The sequence below is a fragment of the Diceros bicornis genome, chromosome 3, assembly GCF_020826845.1.
Source record: "Diceros bicornis minor isolate mBicDic1 chromosome 3, mDicBic1.mat.cur, whole genome shotgun sequence".
In the NCBI taxonomy this organism is placed as follows: Eukaryota; Metazoa; Chordata; class Mammalia; order Perissodactyla; family Rhinocerotidae; genus Diceros; species Diceros bicornis.
Window position 1 is genome coordinate 27,171,621 of NC_080742.1, and position 20,516 is coordinate 27,192,136.

General features: G+C 36.1%; 1 protein-coding gene across 1 annotated transcript in view; it reads left to right on the top strand.

The window, feature by feature from the left end:
* The window catches only part of ZNF804B (zinc finger protein 804B), a 508,035-nt gene that overhangs the window by 404,462 nt on the left and 83,057 nt on the right, over window positions 1–20,516 (top strand). Inside the window, 1 exon segment of the mRNA XM_058525048.1 lies at window positions 8,934–9,077. Coding sequence (XP_058381031.1) covers window positions 8,934–9,077 — 144 coding nt within the window.

Genomic DNA, 20,516 nt, shown 5'->3' on the forward strand with positions numbered 1-20,516 from the left:
TGGCGTAGTGGTTAAGTGCGTGCGCTCCACTGCTGGCGGCCTGGGTTCGGATCCCTGGCGTGCACCGACGCACTGCTTCTCCTGCCATGCTGAGGCCGTGTCCCAGATACAGCAACTAGAAGGAAGTGCAGCTATGACGTACAACTATCTACTGGGGCTTTGGGGGGGGGGGGGAAGAAGGCCTAAGAACAGGAACTTACTTGACCATCACCTGACTCTATTTGAAGGGAACGTATTTGCAGTCAATTTCCAAGCAAAGGTGAAGCAATGTCTAGGTGAGCATCTCTTAATGGCCATTTCTCCTCTAGAGAGCTGTTACAAATGTTGAATTTTTAAAAAATAGTTTGTAATTGAGCAGGTGTCACTGGCAACTTTCTAGAAAACTTAGTTACCTGACATTTTTCATTGATTTCTCCTATATTAGAAAATGAAATGTCAGACACTATTAATTGCATTTTTACAATAAGTAGTTACAGCAGGAGTAATGGCTAAATGAAAGTACTTCCTGTCTAATGCACAATGGATGTATTCATTTAAATGTATTCAATTTAGATGAATGCAATATGTCTATATTCATTACAGTTATAAATATCTGTGGGCTTGCTTGATGGGGTGGTAATTACTACCTTTATGAATGAGACAGTATTGTCAGTCTGGAGGAAGAAAAACATTCCAAAATCTTTCTTTCAAATATAGAAATTTTACCCTTGAATTTCCAGTGGATCTAATTGTTACCAAACCAAAGTGGATCTGCTTCCTGGTGAGTTGAAATCAGAGCCTTCACCAGAAGTAGTTGTCACACAAAGTAAAATTCATTTGCAGCAAATAGGAGACCACGTGGAATCATTTCCAAAGCCGTGGCTCCCGAGAACAGGACAGCAGGGGCCTTTTATTTCAGATGGGGAATGAATATTCAAGAGGGAAGGTGGGTATTCGCTTGTGCAGGCTTGGTTGGAAAACACACTTCCACATACATCGCATGTTATAGTAGTAAGGCCAAAGTTCCTCCTGGGGTGGAGATCTTAGTATTAAAATGAAGTAAAAGGCGATTTTAGGTCACCTCTTGGCTTATCTACACAGGCGCTGCTCTTGCAGTGGGGCTTCGTCTGGTTCAAGGTGGTTGGTGATGGCATCTCTTAACATGACAAAAAAAAAAAAAACCAATTTGGAGAAACAGTTAAATGCTTCTGAAGACTCTCTTGAGTTCCTGGGGGCAATTAGTTGGTGACATAATGATTGTAAGTATGGTCTGTCAATAGTCTTGCTTTACAGGGTTGCTGAGGGTTGTTCTCTGTCTCATGGAAAATGACAAAGGGGACCTGAGAGTCTCAAGATCTCCCCATACAAAGGAGCTCTTACTTGTCATTTGGCATGCCTGGAGCTCAGTTGCATGCATTACATAACATGGACTAGATTATTCTTACACCATACATTGTTTTTCTTTGAGTTCAACAAGGTAGGACTATTAAAATGTGATTTAGCTGTACACTATTTTTACTAAGTAATAGACTATTTTTTAAGAGCAGTTTTAGGTTTACAGAAAAATTGGACAGGAAGTACAGAGAGTTCCTATATACCCTCCCTGACTTTTATACATAGTTTCCTATTTACTAACATTTTGCGTTAGTGTGTTACAATTGATGGACTGATATTAACACGTTATTATTAGCTAAAGTCTATATAGTTTACGTTAGGATTTACTCTTTGAGTTGTACAGTTATATGGATTTTGACACCACCATACTTATTTCAGGCTTTCCAATTCTCTCCCCTTTAGCACAATAAATAACCAGGAAAAAAGTCAGAAAGAAATCAAATGTATTCATTCCTTCACTCACTACATTTATTGATTCATGCATTCAAGAATGGGTGTTTGCTGGGCATGAACTCTAGGCCAAGCACTGCTATTTAATGGATTCAGCCACTTCCCTGACCCTGGGTAAATTTACATATCTTTTCATGCCCCTTTTTTTCCTCCTCCACTCAAGGATATTGCCTGGTTTTATAGGTGAGGGCTGGGATGTTTTCTGTTAGCGATTCGTAGTCCTGACATGTTGATAGGCTAATGCTATACTGTGCCCAGTAAGGCTCATTGGTTTATGTGTATTTTACTGTTTCATTGGTTGTTAAAAAAAAACTCTGTAAACCAATCCATGACCTTTATAAACTTGTGCAATGCAGCATCTGTATCCAATCGATAAGCAATCTGGAAATTATACTTGCCCCTTTTTCCCTTCATGGTAGACAAGCATAATTAAGCAATAGCTACTGTTATGATTATTTGAGGGTGCAACTGGGACTACATTACATACTTTCTAAAGTGTTTTTTCTGGTAGAAGAACTGTATATTAATTATGCTGAGGAAGATGAAGTTGATGGTGTAGAATGAACAGTGGTTCTAATAGAAATGCATGTGTTTTTCAAAAATAATCTCTATTTAAATGCAGCCAGTTAGGAAGCTTCTCCAAAATAAGCAGTTATAGAAGCAAACTTTACATATTTAGTCGTTGCTTCATGAACAGAAATTCACTCATCACTCTGGCATCTTGCAAGTCAGAAATTTGCCATTCTGTCCAAATTAGAAATGATGCTGAGATGTCCCCAAAGCATGTCCCCCAGAGACAAGTTCAGATATTTAATGCGAATGTATCCATCTTCTAATCTGGGTAGCTTGAATGAATCATTAATAAGAGGGGAAAAGCACTTTTTCAAATCCAGGAAGTGGCTAACATCATACCTTCTTGGGCATTGATGAAAAAGTCTAATTTTGGTCATGTCCTATTCTAAGTCTGAGGAACCAGTACTTGATTCTCAATAAATTGTAAGGAAAACAATAGACTATGGTAAGATGGGAGGCACTGGAAGTCAATAATCAGTAGTTCCCTTTGTGAATCTGTGTGTAGTTGTCACTTTCCATTACTTTAGGATAATTCTTCAATAAGCTTATTAGACCTCAAATCTACGTTAAAAAAAAAGGTTGTTGTAAAAGTTCCATATGTTTAGAATCATGCTCATCTACTTATTCTACCATTATTTCAATAGTTTAATTCTCCATGATATGACTTACAATGCCAGAGTGGGCCAAGCTATCTATTATGTAGCGGGAAAGGCATTCTCTGCTTTTTTATTCATCAGTTTCACTTAGCCAACAAATATTTATTGAGTTTCTTCTAAGGAGCAAGTACCATGCTAGATGCTGTAGAGTTCTAAGACCGTTTTTCAAATAAAAGAAGCCAGTCGCATCTTTAGGAAAATCAGTACTAGTAATATGCGTGTTAATTAAGCACATACGATGCTCTCTTGACTATGTGTGGAATTCCTAAGTAGTTCAAAAGTTAAAAAAAAATTATTCTGAGAGAAAAACATCTGAAAATCCTAATTGTGTGAACCAAATTTGAATTTACTAGCAGAAATCGTGCTTTCATATGAGATGGTGAGTTGAAGATGATCAGGGCTCCTCTTACTTGTTCAAATTTTCATCAGAAAATGAAAGTTGCTTTGTAGACTCATGGGAGAATGGTATTATTTTTAAATAATTTTCTAGTGTCGCATGCATACAATGATATACACACACACAAAATATCCAGACATTAAGTACCAACTATTACCATGCACTGTACTAAGGGCTTCCGTAAAAATGATCTCATTTTGTACTCACAACAATCCTGCAAGGTACTTATTATTCCCCTTAATTTCTACGGGGATAACTGAAACTTTGAGAGTTTAAATCGCTGTAAGAGACAGGCTGATTCAAGCTAGTCAGTCTTCAAAGACTAATTATTTTTCCTATCACAAAAATAAAATGCATGAAAAAACCCATCTAAGCAAGTTTTCCATTAGCCAATCTGCTAGAGAGATGCAGGAAGACAATGGGGACGAAAAGAGTTTTCTGAATCAGCGACAGCCACTTGATCAGAGGAGGGGGAAAATGCACTTTCTTTGAAGCAGAATTTTATTTGGGGCCAATATAATAGAACAGGTTAGAGAATATTAGAATTCTTAGAGCAATCTCTTACACATAGCAGTGAAAGGTCAAATGTAAGCTTTCATGCAAAGAACATGAATTCAGTCCTCAAAGCTCTGAGCTGGTATTACCATCAAGGAGATATGAAGAACAGCAATTGATTTCTTCTCTTCCTTTTTAATAATCGGAGCACATATTCACAACCAGTAGAAAGAGGACTACCAGCTTAGATTTTCCTAGTGCGTATCTCTCATCTTCAAGATCTTTATAGGTTTTTAAAATTATGATTAGTCCTCTTACTCTCTCTGGGAGCTAGGAGCTCCATACCATCCCAAATCTACCAAAAAGTTAGCAGAGACAGCCTGGAATTATGCGGCATCTGGATAAAGGCTAAGTAATTGGGGTAACCGTGAGCATGGTGATTAATTGCTCTGAAGTCAGGCAGATCTGAGTCTGAATCCAATCTCTGCTCTTCAACATTGAGCGAGTTTCTAAACATGTTTGTGCCTTGCCTTCCATATCTTTATGTAGGATAATAAAAGATAATACTTCATAAGGTTATTGTAAAGATTAAGGGAATTAACATGTGTGAAGTGCTTGGCAGATTTCTGGTTTACGATGAGAGCTCAGTGGGGGTTAGTGTCATCATTACAGTAATAAAAATAATTTGGTAACAAACATCCATATTTCCAATAAAATGTGTTACTCTAGTCAGAATACTCGCCACTTTACAGATGCACCTGTTATATGCATGAATGTAAAATTCTTGGGGTGAGAAAGTACATTTTCTCTTCTTGTACTCAAAACACTAATTATGAAAAGTAATAAATTTCTATAGAGTTCTTACTGAACCACACCATAAAACGCCCGCTGGCAATACCTAATTTCTAAAAAATGATTCTTGTTAAGATAACTATCATATTCACTTTATAATTCATTTTCAACCATTTAATGAATCATTGAGAATGGTTAACAAGAAGTTTTCTTTCATTTTATAAATGTTATTTTTTCTGTTAAATAAGCTTCCAAAGCCTCCTTTTCTAGGCAAACTGTGAGAAGAGAGATTTGAATAACTAGCAAATCAGTGATGGAGTTATACATCAAATTTTGCATGTCTACTGTAGTATTATGAATTCTATCAATTTTTTATTTTTTAAATTTACTCATACTGAGAATAGGTGGCGATTTTTACTCCTTTTGTGTTTACTCCATATTTCTACATATATTTAAAGATTATGTAATTATTTCAGAGAGTAAATATCACCCTTACTTTGCCTTCAATGCTATTTGACCAGTAAAAGTATCCTGTCGTTCAACAAAAAGGCAAGAAATTCTGAGCGCTTACAGTATATCTAATGCCATGTGCGAAAGAGAGAGAAAGAAAAGAAAACCTGACTTGTTCTTCCAATTATTCTTAACTAGTATGACCTAGGTAAACTCTATAGCAACTTGTGATTATCACTCTAAGGCAATTTGTGGTGTTTACCTCTTTACATGTAATTCCCCCATACTAGACTGTAAAATTCTGAAGGAAAGACCCAGTAAGAAATTGACATTTAGAAGTTGCTTAACAAGAGATTCTTGAATGTATGAATGCTTACTGGTTAGGTGGATGAATGTATGGTTAGATGGATGGACAAATGGTTGGGTGGATGAGTAGCATGTTATAATGAAAAGTGTGCCCCTGCTTTACCATTCTCTGATTTTATACAAATCAAGAAATTGCTAAACATTGGTAACTTTTCTGCTAAGTTTAGACTATTTGATACCTCTCCTACTAGTCTGAGACCTTACCCTCCAGCCTTCTGGTACATACAGCTTAACCAACTCAGCTCCATCTGCATAGATGGTCCAATTTCACACTTAAGAACAGGCCGAGCTCATGCTGAGTAATGTCATGGGCCACTGGATTATGGTACTTTTACTAAGAGTCAGCTCTATTTCTAATCTCAGTTTTCAAATTTTGCCAAAGATTCTTAAGGAGTCTTTTTTGTTTGTTTGTTTCCTCTATGATTCCTCTGACTCGACTCAACTCTTGTATTCTCCTCTGCCTGAGATTTCTATCTTCAGGTCTCAGCTTCCCCATTTCTGATCCCCAGTCGCCTACTGTTGGATTCATGCTCTTACTTCCGGCTTTGACAGACACACTGGATTGTGAACTTTGTATGTTTTGCTAATGGCATTTCTATCACACCTATGCACTCTTCCTCTCTTAATAAGGAGACTAGAATATGCCCTGGAGACTATCATTAGTCCCTTAGAAGGAAGAGAAATGGGTATATCAGCACTATTTCCTGGCAAGAAAAATGAAGCAAGAAATGGGGCATGTAATTTAGTCTGATGACTTTGTAAAATGTCAACATTCACAGATGGTCTATCACTAAAATGTTGGTAGAACTCTTTTATAAAATTATAACATTTTTCTTTGAAAGTCATGTAATATCATAATTAAAGGTTGTTTTAGAAATAAAAGATGTTTAGATGAAGATACCAAAAGTAACTGGAGAAACTTTACTCCTAACCATTGAGCTAGGAGTAGAGATTATCCTCTACATAATCTGGAATAATATGAAAATGTATTTTAACCACAGATTCTTCCTGAATTCTCAGTGGCCATCCCCATCTCACCCCTAGTTAATGAAGCTCAGGCATTTTTGAACTCTGAGGCAGAGTTGCTCAATATCCAAGGAACATGATCAGTTTTCTAAGGCTGTTGTTCCAGCATCATAGTAAAGTACAACTATGGGTAAACCAAAGTAGTCCCTAGTTCCAATCCAGTCCCTGAAATTATACTAAGTAAGGGCGTGAAAAAAACCCTAGTGAGAAGGACTGGGTGAGAAATAATGGTCTCCCCTGATTCTAAGCCTACTAAAAGTCAAAAGATTTGGCTCTACCTCACTGCTATACTTTTGTCTCAATTCTCAAGTGACTACATTAGCAGGCTATTCCCCCGGTTCTTTGAGCAACTGAGTTTTTGTTCTGAAATCAGAGTCCATATTCTCATTACTGAGTGCATTCTGTCCAGTAGCTTTTATAGCCCGCATTAGCCTAGAATGTAATCAAATTCCTACTTCAACTATCTTAGATAGGCAATCCAATATTTGGTCTAGTTTTGCCATTTGTTAATGGTACTCATGTCCTTCCTGCTTTCTGCCATGTGTGTTAGCCTCTTATATTTGGGCTTGAATCATTATGTTCCCATGTCTAAATTAATTGCCCCATCACTTCACCCAACCCTGTGAGAATCTGCCTAATTCCTTGTGCTTGTTTTCTTGTCTTGGTGTTGAGGCCCTTAGGATTTAGGTTTAAGGCCTGATTTCTTTTCGTAGATCATTAATCATTTTGGAGACACAAAGCTAAAATCCATCCTTTATTTTGTTCATCCATTCTTTATGCATATTTATTTGGTATCATCTATGTGCCAGTCATTCTTTTATTTAGGTACTGGATAATAGAGAAGAACTTGCAAATAGGAAGAGGCATGAATGTGTAAGCTACCATTATGCATTAATTTATGTAATGCATATTAAATAGGCACCTATTCTAGGGTAGACCATGTTTGGCATCATGGACATAAAAATGAATAGAACAGTTCTGCCTTCAAAGGATTTATGGGAGCAATAGACATGAAAACAGATCATTTAATTTCATGTGGCGTGTCTGGTAATAGAATTAAAGAGGGTTATATGGAAGCATGGATTGATACAAGATGACACTGATGAGGTAGGAAGGAGCTTGTATGGTAGATTAAGGGGATTGGCCTTAAAAGAGGATGGTAAAGAAACAGCTGTTAATTAACAAGGGAGCTAGGCGTAGGTTATTTAAATTCAAATCCCCTCTCCACTTACTAACTTAGTGACCATGAGTGTATGATCTCTCTCTAAGTGCTAGTTGATGAGTCTGTAAAATGTAGATTTAAATAGAACTTATTTTTATAGCATTGCTGTGAGGAATAAATGAGATAATTCACATACTTAGCCTAATACCTGGTGTATAGTTTATGCTTAATAAGTATTTGTCACTATTATTCTATAGGCAATAAGAGAATTCAAGAGGATTTTAAGCAGAAGAATGATGTGACCAAAATTCTAAGATAGCATAGTCAAAATTGTAACGGTAATAGTTTTGAAAAACATGTAGTAAGCCCATTAGCTATGTCTAGCAGGAACTGAGGCTTGTGGAAGAAGCTTAGGTTGGAGTTTGAGATTATGGATCAACAAGGGTCTAGCTATAGCATGAATGGGGGTCACCCGGGGAGAATGTGTGAAATGAATAAATCAGTTGGCTGAAGATGGAATTGTGTGGCACACAAAAACGTAAGGGGTAATAGCAAAGGAAGAAATGTCTATGAGGAAGACAAAGTAGGAATGATCATACACATGTTTGATAATAAGCAACGTAATGGAGGCTTTCTCCTCCTAGAAAAGTCATGGAAAAGGCTTTCCAGAGCGGGCAAAGAGCTGCGTGTTGGAAAACGATTAAGGGCTTACCAATTTAACAAAGTGAGAAAAGGCATTATGTGCCGAGAATAGCAAGTCCCAATACTGACGATCTCAGTGAGGCTGAACTACATGAAGCAGTAGATGAATGATATAAAACAATGTAATCATGTCCCAATAAAATATTGTAGTAGAGAGGTCTTGTCTTTGAGATGGGTCATTGGATAAGCAGAGGAAATGGTGGTGAGTATTCCAGTTAGGTGACTCAGCAGAACCGCAACCTGGAAAGAAGGATGAGTAATGACCAGGCTGCAGCTGAGGGCTCCTTGGACTAGTTCATTATATGTTTTGATAACTTAGGGATAAGGCTAAGCTGAAAGTTACTTCCATATTGCCACAAATTTCCAAAAATTAGTGAGCCTAACCATATTCTTTCAGTCACATCAAAATTAAATTCCAACTTGTTTAATATGAGATCTAGTTATGCTAGTAGAGAGAAATATAATCAATATTTTTACCCTTTTTTTAAAGGATTTTCCAGAAAAGGAGAAGTCCACAGCAAAGGCCCTGGAAGATGTAAAGGCAAACTTTTACTGTGAATTATGTGACAAGCAGTATCACAAACACCAGGAGTTTGACAATCATATTAATTCTTATGATCATGCTCATAAGCAGGTAAGCCAAAGTGGGAAAAATCCTTCATATTCCTGGATTTATACCTTCAGAACAGAATGTACACATCTGACCTTGTTTATTGGCATCTAAGATTCTGAGGTAAAACCATTCTAAATCTTGTTTTTTCCTTGAAAAGTTGTGTTTTCTGTTTAAATGTTAGGTGAAATGTTTTTTTCCTAGAAGTACCATAAAACTGTAGGTGAACTTAGAGATCACCTAAGAGTAGACTGATGTTTATTTTAGAGTTATATATATGAGGAAACCAGGACCTAGTAAAAATAGTGCCACATTCAAAACCACCTAGGTAGTTAGTGGCAGAACTAGAACACTGGGTCAGGCCTAAGACAGACTATTGTAGAGTTCTTTCACGAGTTCCAAGGTATAGGGCATACTAGGCCTTCAGGAAAGCAATTCTTAATAAAGGTTACATTTTCCCAAGAGGCAAAGTGGTTACTAAATAAAGAACTTTTGCAAACAAACAAATGAACAAACACAGAAAAACTTAGAAAGGCAAAGTTGAGGGGTATTGGCAGGTGCAAACATTTTTTTTTTTTCTTAAAAGGTCATATATATATATGTACATTATCAATGTAGATATTCTACACATAGCTGCTAATATTCCCTATTTTCATATGTCTGTGAAAGAGGAGGCTATTGTTCTCATACTGTTAGATTTTATCTTTGCTGCATGTATGGAGATGTTGGCCATTTAGGAATTAGGAGTGTTAAATACCACCAAAAAAGAAATTCCATGTGGCCACGGGGTTATTGCTAACAGCTGTGAGAAGGTGCATGCTCCTGATGCCAAATGGACCTGATATCTTGGAATATGTGGGTAAGTCTTATATAATCTAAACTTAAAATATTTATTCAGAGTGAACAACAGTAAATATTTTGACTAACATCACTAAAATTTATTGAGTGCATACAAAATATATGGCCTTAGGAGATGCAAGATACAGTTTCTATCTTTAAAGATACAGCGTTGTGTATATAATTGATTGTATTTCTCTGACAGGAGCAAAGAACAATGGGATACATTGTTTCAGGACTGTGATTCTCAAACCTTAGTATGCATAATAATCGCTTTGGAGCTTGTTAATAATGCAGATTCCCAGACTCTCCTTCAGATATTCTAATTCAATAGTTCTAAGATGGGGCCCAGGAACTTGCATTTTAAAATGATATAAAATAGAATTTTTCAAATATATATAAAAATGAACAATATGGCTACTAGCCAACTCCAACAATAATCAATCTTGTTTCATTTATACCACCACCACTGGCCCTCCACCACCCACCTCCGCCACCACTATGCATTATTTTGAAGCAAATTCCAGACATCGTATCATTTCATCTGAAAGTATTTCAAGATACACAATGATACTTAAACAATATAGCCATTATCAGACCTAAAAATTAACAGTAATATCATAATGTCAGTTGGTGGTCTTGTTTCCTTAGTTATCTCATAAATGATTTATAAATTTGGGTTTGTTGAAATCAGGATCCAAAAATATCCACACTTTTGGTTGACAGGTCTTTAAGTTTCTTTTAATATGTATTTAAACTATGAGGTTTCCACTCCCTCTTTGAATTTTACTCCTCGTAATGTATTTGTTGAAAAAAGTGGATTGTTTCAGACATTTGGGTTTTTCTGAATGCAGCCCAGTATTGTCTTTTTACATTTTCTCTGTCTTCTGTATTTCCTTTAAACTGACTGTTACAGAGAGATCTGGTCAAAGGCAGGTTCATATTTTCCTTCTTGGCAAAAGTATAATAGAGGGAATATTGTGTCCTTCTATAAGGAGTCATATGATGTCTAATTGTCTTACTTTTCGTGACTTTAAGTTTGATCAGTGGGTTTACGTACCATCAGCTTGATCCATCCATCATTAAGTATCCTGCCAACTTTTTTCCACTAATGGCTTTGGAGCCATAGATGATCATTTGCTTAAATCCCTTACTTCATTTGGAGTTGTGAGATGATGATTCTAATTCTGTCATCCTTTTGTCGTTTATTAGATGGAATATGACTGTAAAGAGAAACTTGCATAAGCATCACCCAAAGAGGGTATTATGTAGGATCTTCAGGCTGCATATTAAGAAAAAAAATCACTGTGGGAATTCAGCGAATCAAGCAACCAGGGAAGGTCTCATGGGATAGTGACATTTGACCTATGCTTTAAACATGCATAAGTAGGTGTTGAGATAGAAGCTCAAGATGGGATAGCGTTTTTGACAGCGGAAACACAAGAAGCTAAGGTGAGATAATAGAAGAGCATGAGGTATTTTTTGAAAACCGTAGAAAGTATTGGACTACCAAAGGTAAATTCTCCACATCTGATCTGCATGTCACAGCTCCCTTGTACTCTAGAATTCTGGCTAATTAATTTCCCTCTTTATCACGTTCTTCAATCTTATTTGCATTACCTTTTCAACATATTGATAAAACTTTTCCTCAATTCTTCCATTCCATCTATGTGCCCATTTCTTTTTTTCTTTAGGCTTACCAGCATTCTAACATTCCTAGGCATACTCTATGCATCAAACAATGATTGAGTTTCTACTGTGTGCTACTCTGCTAGTTGGGGAAAATGTAAAAATTTGATCCCTAACTTCAAGGAATCTATAATCTCATTGGTGAGAAAGACACGACAATAAATATTTAAAATATATTGATTTAAGTGTTGTAGAAGTTGTATACCTAGGATAGTAAGAGAGTATACAAAACTAATTTAAGACAGAAGAGATGACAAGTGAACTGGAATTCTTAAAGAATGAATGGAAATTAACCATGTAGTCAAGAATGGCAGGTCCTATATGGTAGAAAACCTATACTAAGGCATGGAGGAAGTTATAAAGCATGACCCATGCACAGAGAAGCTGCAAAAGATTCACTATGACCACTAAGGTCACCATAACTCTCCCAGGGAGCTCTTTAAAAATCTTTGAAAGTATATCTCATTCCTCCCACCCTTGTTTTGCAATAGATCTTGTTCTTATTCTTCATTTTCCATTCTCTTTTCATCATTCATATTTAATCTCACTCTTGAATCTTTGCTAGGGCCTTCTAACTGGACTCCCTGCCTCCAGTATTTTCCCTGCTCCAAACCAACCTATCCATTTATGGTCAGATTAATCTCCCCAAACTACTGAATTTGTACTATGGCTCCTCCACTTGGAAATCTTCAATGGATGATGACTGACTTTTAAAAGAGTCTGAACCACTTAGTCTGTCATTCAAAACCTCCAAAGTCTGGCTCTTGCCTCCATTTTCTGATTTATCTCCTGCAACTCCAGAATTTCCCTACAGTTTCTCAAAAGATGCCTTATGCTTTCCCACCTGCTCATCTTGGCTCATAATCTTCCCTCTGCCTGGGATGCCCTCCCATCTTGTGGCTGTATTTCAACATATGCTGTTGCATATTTAATGCATAGATTGACAACTTATATCTGGATATTAAAAGAGCTGAGACCTCATGGTAAACTAATTTAACAGTATTTTTCCAATTCCTTTTGATCAAAATCTATTAATATTGTGCAGAATTTTGTACATGCTGCCCACTTTGGGAAACATTGGAATGATTAAATTTGCTGTAGACCTTGTAAGACTGCTTTCTTGGATAATGTTGAAATAATTCCATCTAAAGATTTATTTGGGCCCAAAATATTTTGAAACTTACCTGAATTTTAAATGAAGCTGAGTTTACCATTTCCCTTTTAAATGAAACTGAATTTTATGTACAGAAAAAGGAAGTATGCGCTAAAGTAAACTATGCAAAATTCTTTTTTTTTTTCAAACTCCAAAGCTAAATATGTCTGTCTGGTTCTTGCTTCAGTCAGGGCTCTTGATTGTGATGGTGATTATAATGGTGGTGGGGGGGATTTTGCTGAGAGTAGTTTTTGGCCTGAGTAATATGAACAGTTGCCTTAATTTTATTTTCCATGTAGATTCACAAGAAATATCTGGCCTCTCATGTTGAACTTCCAACAATATCATCTTTTTAGTACACTTAAAAGTGAGTCCAAATTCACATGGAATTAATTCTATTACTCAGTAATAGAAAAGCCTAGAACTGGAAACAAAGTAATCTGAATTCTCTGTGCTTTTCTTTCTCTCGTTTATAGTTACTCAAGATCTTTCAGTTTAATAAGTGAACTCTAAAGCTTTTATGTTGTCTTGTATCTGAATAGCAGTATCACATGTTTATTTTATTTTATTGCAAAAATTATATTATTCATATGTTTATTGTAATTCTAGAGAAGTAAATCAACACATAACTTTAAAGAATAAAGTAAAATAGTCTGAGATTCACAGCTTTAAATTAATTCTATTGGACCTTTAATAATATTTTTCTATAATTTGATCAAAATTAAGGTACTTTTCTTAGGTATTATTTGTGTAGAAAGCTTATCAGTAACAAAGCTGAACTTTTTTGTATTTCTTCAACAAGGAAAATAATTTGTTTCTAACTTTGACAACCCCATTCTATATATAACTCATGTTTTTGGAAGTAACTCAATTGTTTTACCTATTGCCTTGAACTTCTTATAATTCTGTGTAGATGTTGAGCATTATTACTAAAGCAATTTGAATGTGTATACAAATTACAATCTCTTGAATAAAGACAATACTGTAACTGTTAATATAATTAACATGTCAGTAACAATTAATTCCTTGTGAGATTACCTACAAGTCATAATCCCTTTCTCAAGACTGTTAGGTGCAAATGCATAATACTGGAGCAAATAATACACATCCTCACAAGCAGCAACAGTCTCTCCTGCCCCAGAGGCATTCTGGCTCATCTCAATTTAGAAAAAACAAATGAGCCAGATCCTCATCCAATTAGCCCATGAAAATATCTTCAATAATAAAAAACAAATCCACTTTCAGATCCTCCACATGTGACACTTAATCCTCCTAATCTTCGTTTGCTTCACAACAGGATTTATTTTTCACTCAGGAGGAACTCTTCACTTGTCAAGCCTGGATTTAAACTCCAACTGATTCTTTCTTAAAATATTATTTTGTATTCTCCCCATCTCTACCTGCTCAGGATAAAATAACAAAACAGAACTATCTTTGTCATCTTGACTCCAAGAGGAAAGACTTCCAAAACCACGAAACGAATTCAATTGAATTACCTCTTGCTTTGTCCTTACAATTTGATTTATATTTTATCCAAATGCTGCCCAAATTGGCCCAATGATATATTTCAGCATAGTATGTTTAAGTTACTAGTCCTCTTAATGTGGCAACAAAATTTCAAAGTCTAGTAGATTTGTAGGGTCAGCAAGATTGAAGAAACATAGACTAGTGTCTGATATGAACACTCAAAACCATAAATCTTGGTAAAACAGAATAATGATTATCTATTGCTATATTTTGCGTTCTATAAACCCAGATTTCTGGTAGATTATATACATATTTTTTTTTTCCTAGAATCACCCAGAAGTAATTAGAACCTCTTTTAGCAAAGAAGTACAAAAGAACCAAAGCTGATCTTAGCTTCTAGCTCACAACTCAACTCTCCTAAAATATTGCTTTCACCCTGTGTAAGAGGCTTTTTGATCTCAGGGTTGTCTCCCAAATGAAAAATAGATTAAAAATCTATGTTCTGGCTTTCTGTCTCTCAGATGTGCCAAGTGCTTTCCTACCTTAGGGCTCTTGCAATAGCTCTTACTGTAATGTTCATCCATCCGACCTTCAGTTTTCTGCTTCTTCTCTTATTTATGTCTTAGCTCAATATCACCTCTTCTGCAAGACATTTCCTTTGCACCCTTACTCAGGTAGTCAGTTGCCAGTTTTCCGAATCCTAATATCCTGTTGACACTATCAGTGGTGGTTGGAGTCGACTTGTACTGGCACTCCAGAGCCAATTGTTCAATATTCAAGAATTCTGTGAATTGGTTCCTAAACCATTGGTGGCTTGAACATCAGTCATAGTGGGAGATCCACAAACACTAAAAATAGAGATTCTTATATTTTGTTTGATTTTTTTCAGAGTGTTGGTGTACTGGCACACTGTTGCTTATTACTCTGTCAAAAAAATTTTTTTTGCTTATTTTTTAAATTTTTTGCTTCCCTATCCCCTTCCCTGCCATTAACTCCACAAAAAGAAGAGCAGGGCACTGTTGATTCACTTGACCGTGTATCCCTGTATTCCTAGAACTTAGAGCAATATCTGGCACATAGTAATAAATCAATAAATATTTTAGGAATGAATGAGTAGCTGAATAAATGAGTTTCTAGAATTGGCCATGCCACTCTGTTCTACATCAATTGATTTATTATTTCTCAAGTGGATAGAGTTGAGTACTATAGTAAACAAGATAGGGTCCTTAATCTCAAGTTCTTTAGAATTATTGAACAAAGGCTGTCAGGAAAACACATTTTTATAATTTAAAAAAATACTTGAGCTCATATTAATGCTGATGTGGTGTGCCACTCTAAGAATTTAGACTTTACTCTGGGAAATTGCTAGTCTTCAAGGGCTTTTAAGCAAGCGAATGGTATGATCAGATTTGTGATTTAGAAAAATAACTGTAAAAGCACTTTAAGGGTTGGTATACAAGTTGGAGAGCTTGGGTCTGTGATCACGTGGGAGGCTAAGAGCCCAAGAGAGATGGTAGGAGTCTTTATAGCGGTGACAGGGAGACAAAGTGAAAAAGGATGCTTTCAAAAGACTGTCAGTGGCTTACAAAACATGAACACATGGTCTGCATCACTAGTAATCAACTAAACACCAACTTGAAAAGTTTTTTTAAATGTGGTTTGTCAAATATGAAAAAAGAATGATACTACCCAGTGTTGACAAGATGTGAGAAAATAGACACTGTTAAACATTGTTTGTGAGGATATAAATTGTTTCAGTCTTTTGATGTTCAGCTTTGGGTTATTTGTCAAAAACCTTAAAATATGAATTTTTTCTATCAACAATTCCATGTGGCATGTATTCTAGAAAAATAATCAAATGAATTCCAAAGGTTTATGTATAAGGATGTTAAAATAGAAAAATACTGGAAGCAATCTAAACATACAATGAAAAGAGTGTGGCTAAATTATGATGCACATAAACTGGAATAATAGGCAAAAATTCAAATTATGTTTTGGATATATATTTTATACAGAATTTAATTCTTAAAAAGAATGCTTGGATACGTCTTTATATTAAAAGTTAAGGAATACAGAAATATGGAACAATGAGTAAAAGTAATAACAACTTCCTCCATATCTTCTCATGTTTCTAAACATTTAATAACAAACTATAAACTTTTGTATTAAAACATAAACATAAAATGTGATTATATTATTCTGCCTTCATATGTTTTCATTTCTATCTTGTCAGTCCATAGAGATCTATATTTTATTGTAAGTCAATACTTACAATTTATATTATTGTGACAAAAATATTTTTTCATCTGAACCTCATATGGTACTATGATAAATTTATGATTATATTTTTTCTTGTACAACTATTTTTTTTATATTTTTAATTTTTTCCCAGAGTTAGAAATTGCCTAACACTGATATTTGCTCAATTTTGTATCACTGCCTATTATTAATTCACCCTTGAAATATCTACCATATATAAGAAAAAAGTCTCATTACAAAACATCAGATAAATGAAATAATAGGTCAGTTATGGTCTTTTTCTCCCTTTCTTTAGAGACATTGCTGGTAGAGTCCTCTGTCTTTCTGCTCCAATCTGGGCAGTTTGCACACCAGGCCTGCTGCACAGCTCACGTTCTGGGACTTCTTTTCACCACCATTTTGCAAATGCTTTTGCTTTTCTCCTTGATTGTATTGCTTATTTCCTTGATGTCATGACTTCCTATATCTTATTTTATTTTCTCCTTTTGGTGGAACCAACTCTCCAGAAGCTTCCTAAAAAAGGGTATACACAAGGTAAAATTTGGGGGAACTTGTCTATCAGTAAATGTAAGTGTGTTTATTCTATCCTCACACTTCATTTATTTTTCAACTGGGTTTCAGATTTTAGTGCTGCTGTTGAAAAGTTATATATCATTTTGAGTCCTAATCTTTTCTTTCTGGAAACTTGTAGACTTTTTTCTTCATCATTTCTTCTTGCAACAAATATTTATTTTGTGCCTGCTATGTGCCAGGTACTGTTCCAAATACTGGAGCTACAGGAAGAAACCAATCAATCATCTCCATCCTCGTGGAGGTGACATTATAGTGAGAGTGGGAAAACAGAAAATGAAGATATGAAATAAGAAAATATATAGGACATCAGGTAATCAACACGCTATGGAGGAAAATAAAGGAGTGCAGTGTATAGTGAGTGATGTGGAGCAAATAGAATTTTAATTAGGGGTTTCAGTGAAGATCTTAATGAAAAGCCAATAATAAACAAAAGCTTAAAGATATAAAGGAGCCATCGATTATAGCCATCTATCTGAGGGAGAGTGTTCCAGGCAGAGGGAATGCCAAGTGCAAAGCCTCAACAGGGCCATGCACAGTGTTCAAAAGACTCCTAACGTGCAAACATGCTACAATGTCTAGCTTTGGTATGAGTTGCTTTTTAATTACTGTGCATGTCATTCCATGGATTACTTCAATTTGGAAAGTCATGTCATTTGTTTGGGGAATTTTTTAATATTATATATTTAATAAGTTCCTCCTCTACTCTTTCTCTGTTCTCTTTCAAAATATTCTTATTTGGATATTAGACTTCCAGAATTAATCTTCTAAATTTCTCATTTTTCTTACTATTTTCAACGTTGTAGTTTTTATGTCAACATTCAAGGAGACTTTCATGATTTTATCTCTCAATTTTTCTTCTGAACATTTTTTAAGTTATGTGTGTGTAGAGAGAGAGACAAAGAGCTAGAGCATGCATATTTGGTTTTAACTATGGTTTACATGCTAGAGGTGTTCCTCAAATATCTTATAGGACTTGGCTGTTCACCTAACATTCTTTTTTATAACTGAGGACCAAAAATCTGATTGGAAGGTTTGTTGTGCGTGTGTTGAGTTTGACAAATGATGACCTTCAATATGGTGTGATAGGTTAGTAATTCTTATTTTTCAGTGGGTGACCTCCAAGTGTCAACATCTATGGATCTTTTGGAAGCCATGAACAGAAAGAAAACTTGGAGTCTCACCAGTGTACAAATTTTCACTTAATCTCCTTATTTTAAATGGTTTTATAGCTTAGCCATAAGCTGTACCAGATATTCCTAAGACCAGATACTACCTAGTTTAATTTCTCCAGAGAGCAAGCCCCAGTCTTCTGCCAGAGTAAACTAGGGGACCTGCTAGCCCGTCTGCTATTTGTAGACTTTAGCCAGTCCTCCTGTTTCCAGTCCCAACCTCGACTTTTCCAGTTCTGCTTCTCTAGTAGAAGTCTGCTGGATTAATTTCAGCTCATCCTCACTTCAGCAGTCTCCTCTGCCTTGTCTGTCATGTGCATGTCTTCCTCCCTCCTTCCCTCCCTCCCTCCCTCCCTCCTTCCTTCCTTCCTTCCTTCCTTCCTTCCTTCCTTCCTTCCTTCCTTCCTCTCTTTCTCTCTCTCTCTCTTCCTTCCTTTCTTTCTTTCTCTCTCCCTCTCTCTCTCCCTCTCCCTCCCTCTCTCTCCCTCTCTCCCCCTCCCTCTTCCTCTCTCTCCCCCCCACCCCTCTGTGGGCCAATACCTCTCTTATTTCTCAGTAAAATAGGATCAATGCTACCTTCCTCAGAGAGTTATTGTAACAATTAAATGAAAAACTGAATGTAAACCCCCAACCCAGTGCCCAGCATATAGTAAGTACTCAACAGAGCTGATGGAGGCATATTTCACAAAGTGTGCTTTCCAATAGAGACTAGAGGGCTATTTTTCAAGAATATTGCATAAGGAATTCTTTTATTAAATGAGAGGCTAAACTGAAGGACCTCTAATATATCTTCTATCTCTGAAATTATAATTGTATAATCTTGTGGGTAAATACAACTTTCTCTCATTTAATTTGATATTAGGCCTAGACTTGTTGTTAGTGCTGTGGAGTCGATTCCAACTCCTAACAACCCTGCATACAGCAAAGTGGAACCCTGCCCCATCTTTTTGTGTCATCCTCTCCCCTTCCAGCACTGTATCAGACAGTGCTCCACTGCTATTCATAGGGTTTTTGTGGCGAATTTTTTCAGAAGTGGGTGACCTGGTCCTTCTTCCTAGTCTGTCTTAGTCTGGAGCTCTGCTGAAACCTGTCCACCATGGGCGATCCTGCTGGTATTTGAAATACCAGTGGCATAGCTTTTAGCATTACAGCAACACACAGCCACCACAGTATGACAACTGACAGATGAGTGGTCTGGTTCCCTGACTAGCAAACGAACCTGGGCTGTAGTGGTGAGAGCACCAAATCTTAACCACTAGACCACCAGGGCTGGCTAGGTCTAGACTAGGCACTAAGAAAAATGAATAAATAAATTGCTGCTGGTGTTAGGTTCCTGGAGTCATGACATCTAGTTGTCCTCTTACTTCCTGAAAACAGTTTAGCAACTTCACTTTGATATATGTCAGATACCAGAGACCATGGAAAACTATATAGCAGAATCTTGATTCTTTACCATGTATATGATTTTGCATTTGTAGATCCATAGGTTTACTTTCCTAGCCTATTTTCTCATTTTTCCAACTTACATTCTAGCTTCTTGGCACAATATTTTAGCATATTATGACAGCTTCATACTGAATGAATTGTGCATGAAATTAATCCTACAATGTTTATTGATAGCTTTTATTATCCCATTATTCAAGATTTACAAATGGCAATATTATTCTCCTTATCTATTAAGTATTATTATCTGTTGAATATCTAGCACTGGATTAGCTCCTTCCTATAACAATCTAAATTAACTGCTAGTAATTCAAGTAATAAGTGTATACCCATTATAATCAAATAGCCAAAATATTGCAGAGCTATAGATCAGACCTGCTCACTGCCCACACATGTTAATCATAAGGCCAGAGGATAGAATGGGGAACAATATTTCACATGTAAATTAGTTTTAATACATTATTTCTCTCCTGTTTCCGTGTAATTCTGCAAGTTATATAGGGCATTCATTCAGTAATTCATTCTTTCAGGCATTTATTTAAAAATTGTTTGTGCTAGGTACTGTGTATTCTATAGATCTAAAAATCAGTAAGTACTTCCAGTTTTTGGTCTGTCACGTAAGGAGCTTGGAAGTTGTCACTCCCATCCACATAACCAGAAAAGAACTGAACAAAATGAAAATCAACAACTCTTCTTAGATGCGTCAGAGAACTGAGGTTATAGGATGGATTACTTCCCCCAAAATTGAAGGATCAGTGAATCACAGCTTACCAAAGCTGATGTATAGGAATTCTGAGGGAATGAGTAGCAGTGTAGGAAAACCTAAACTATAATTGAGAAATTGCTGGAGGCTCTGTATGGACAAGTTTGAGT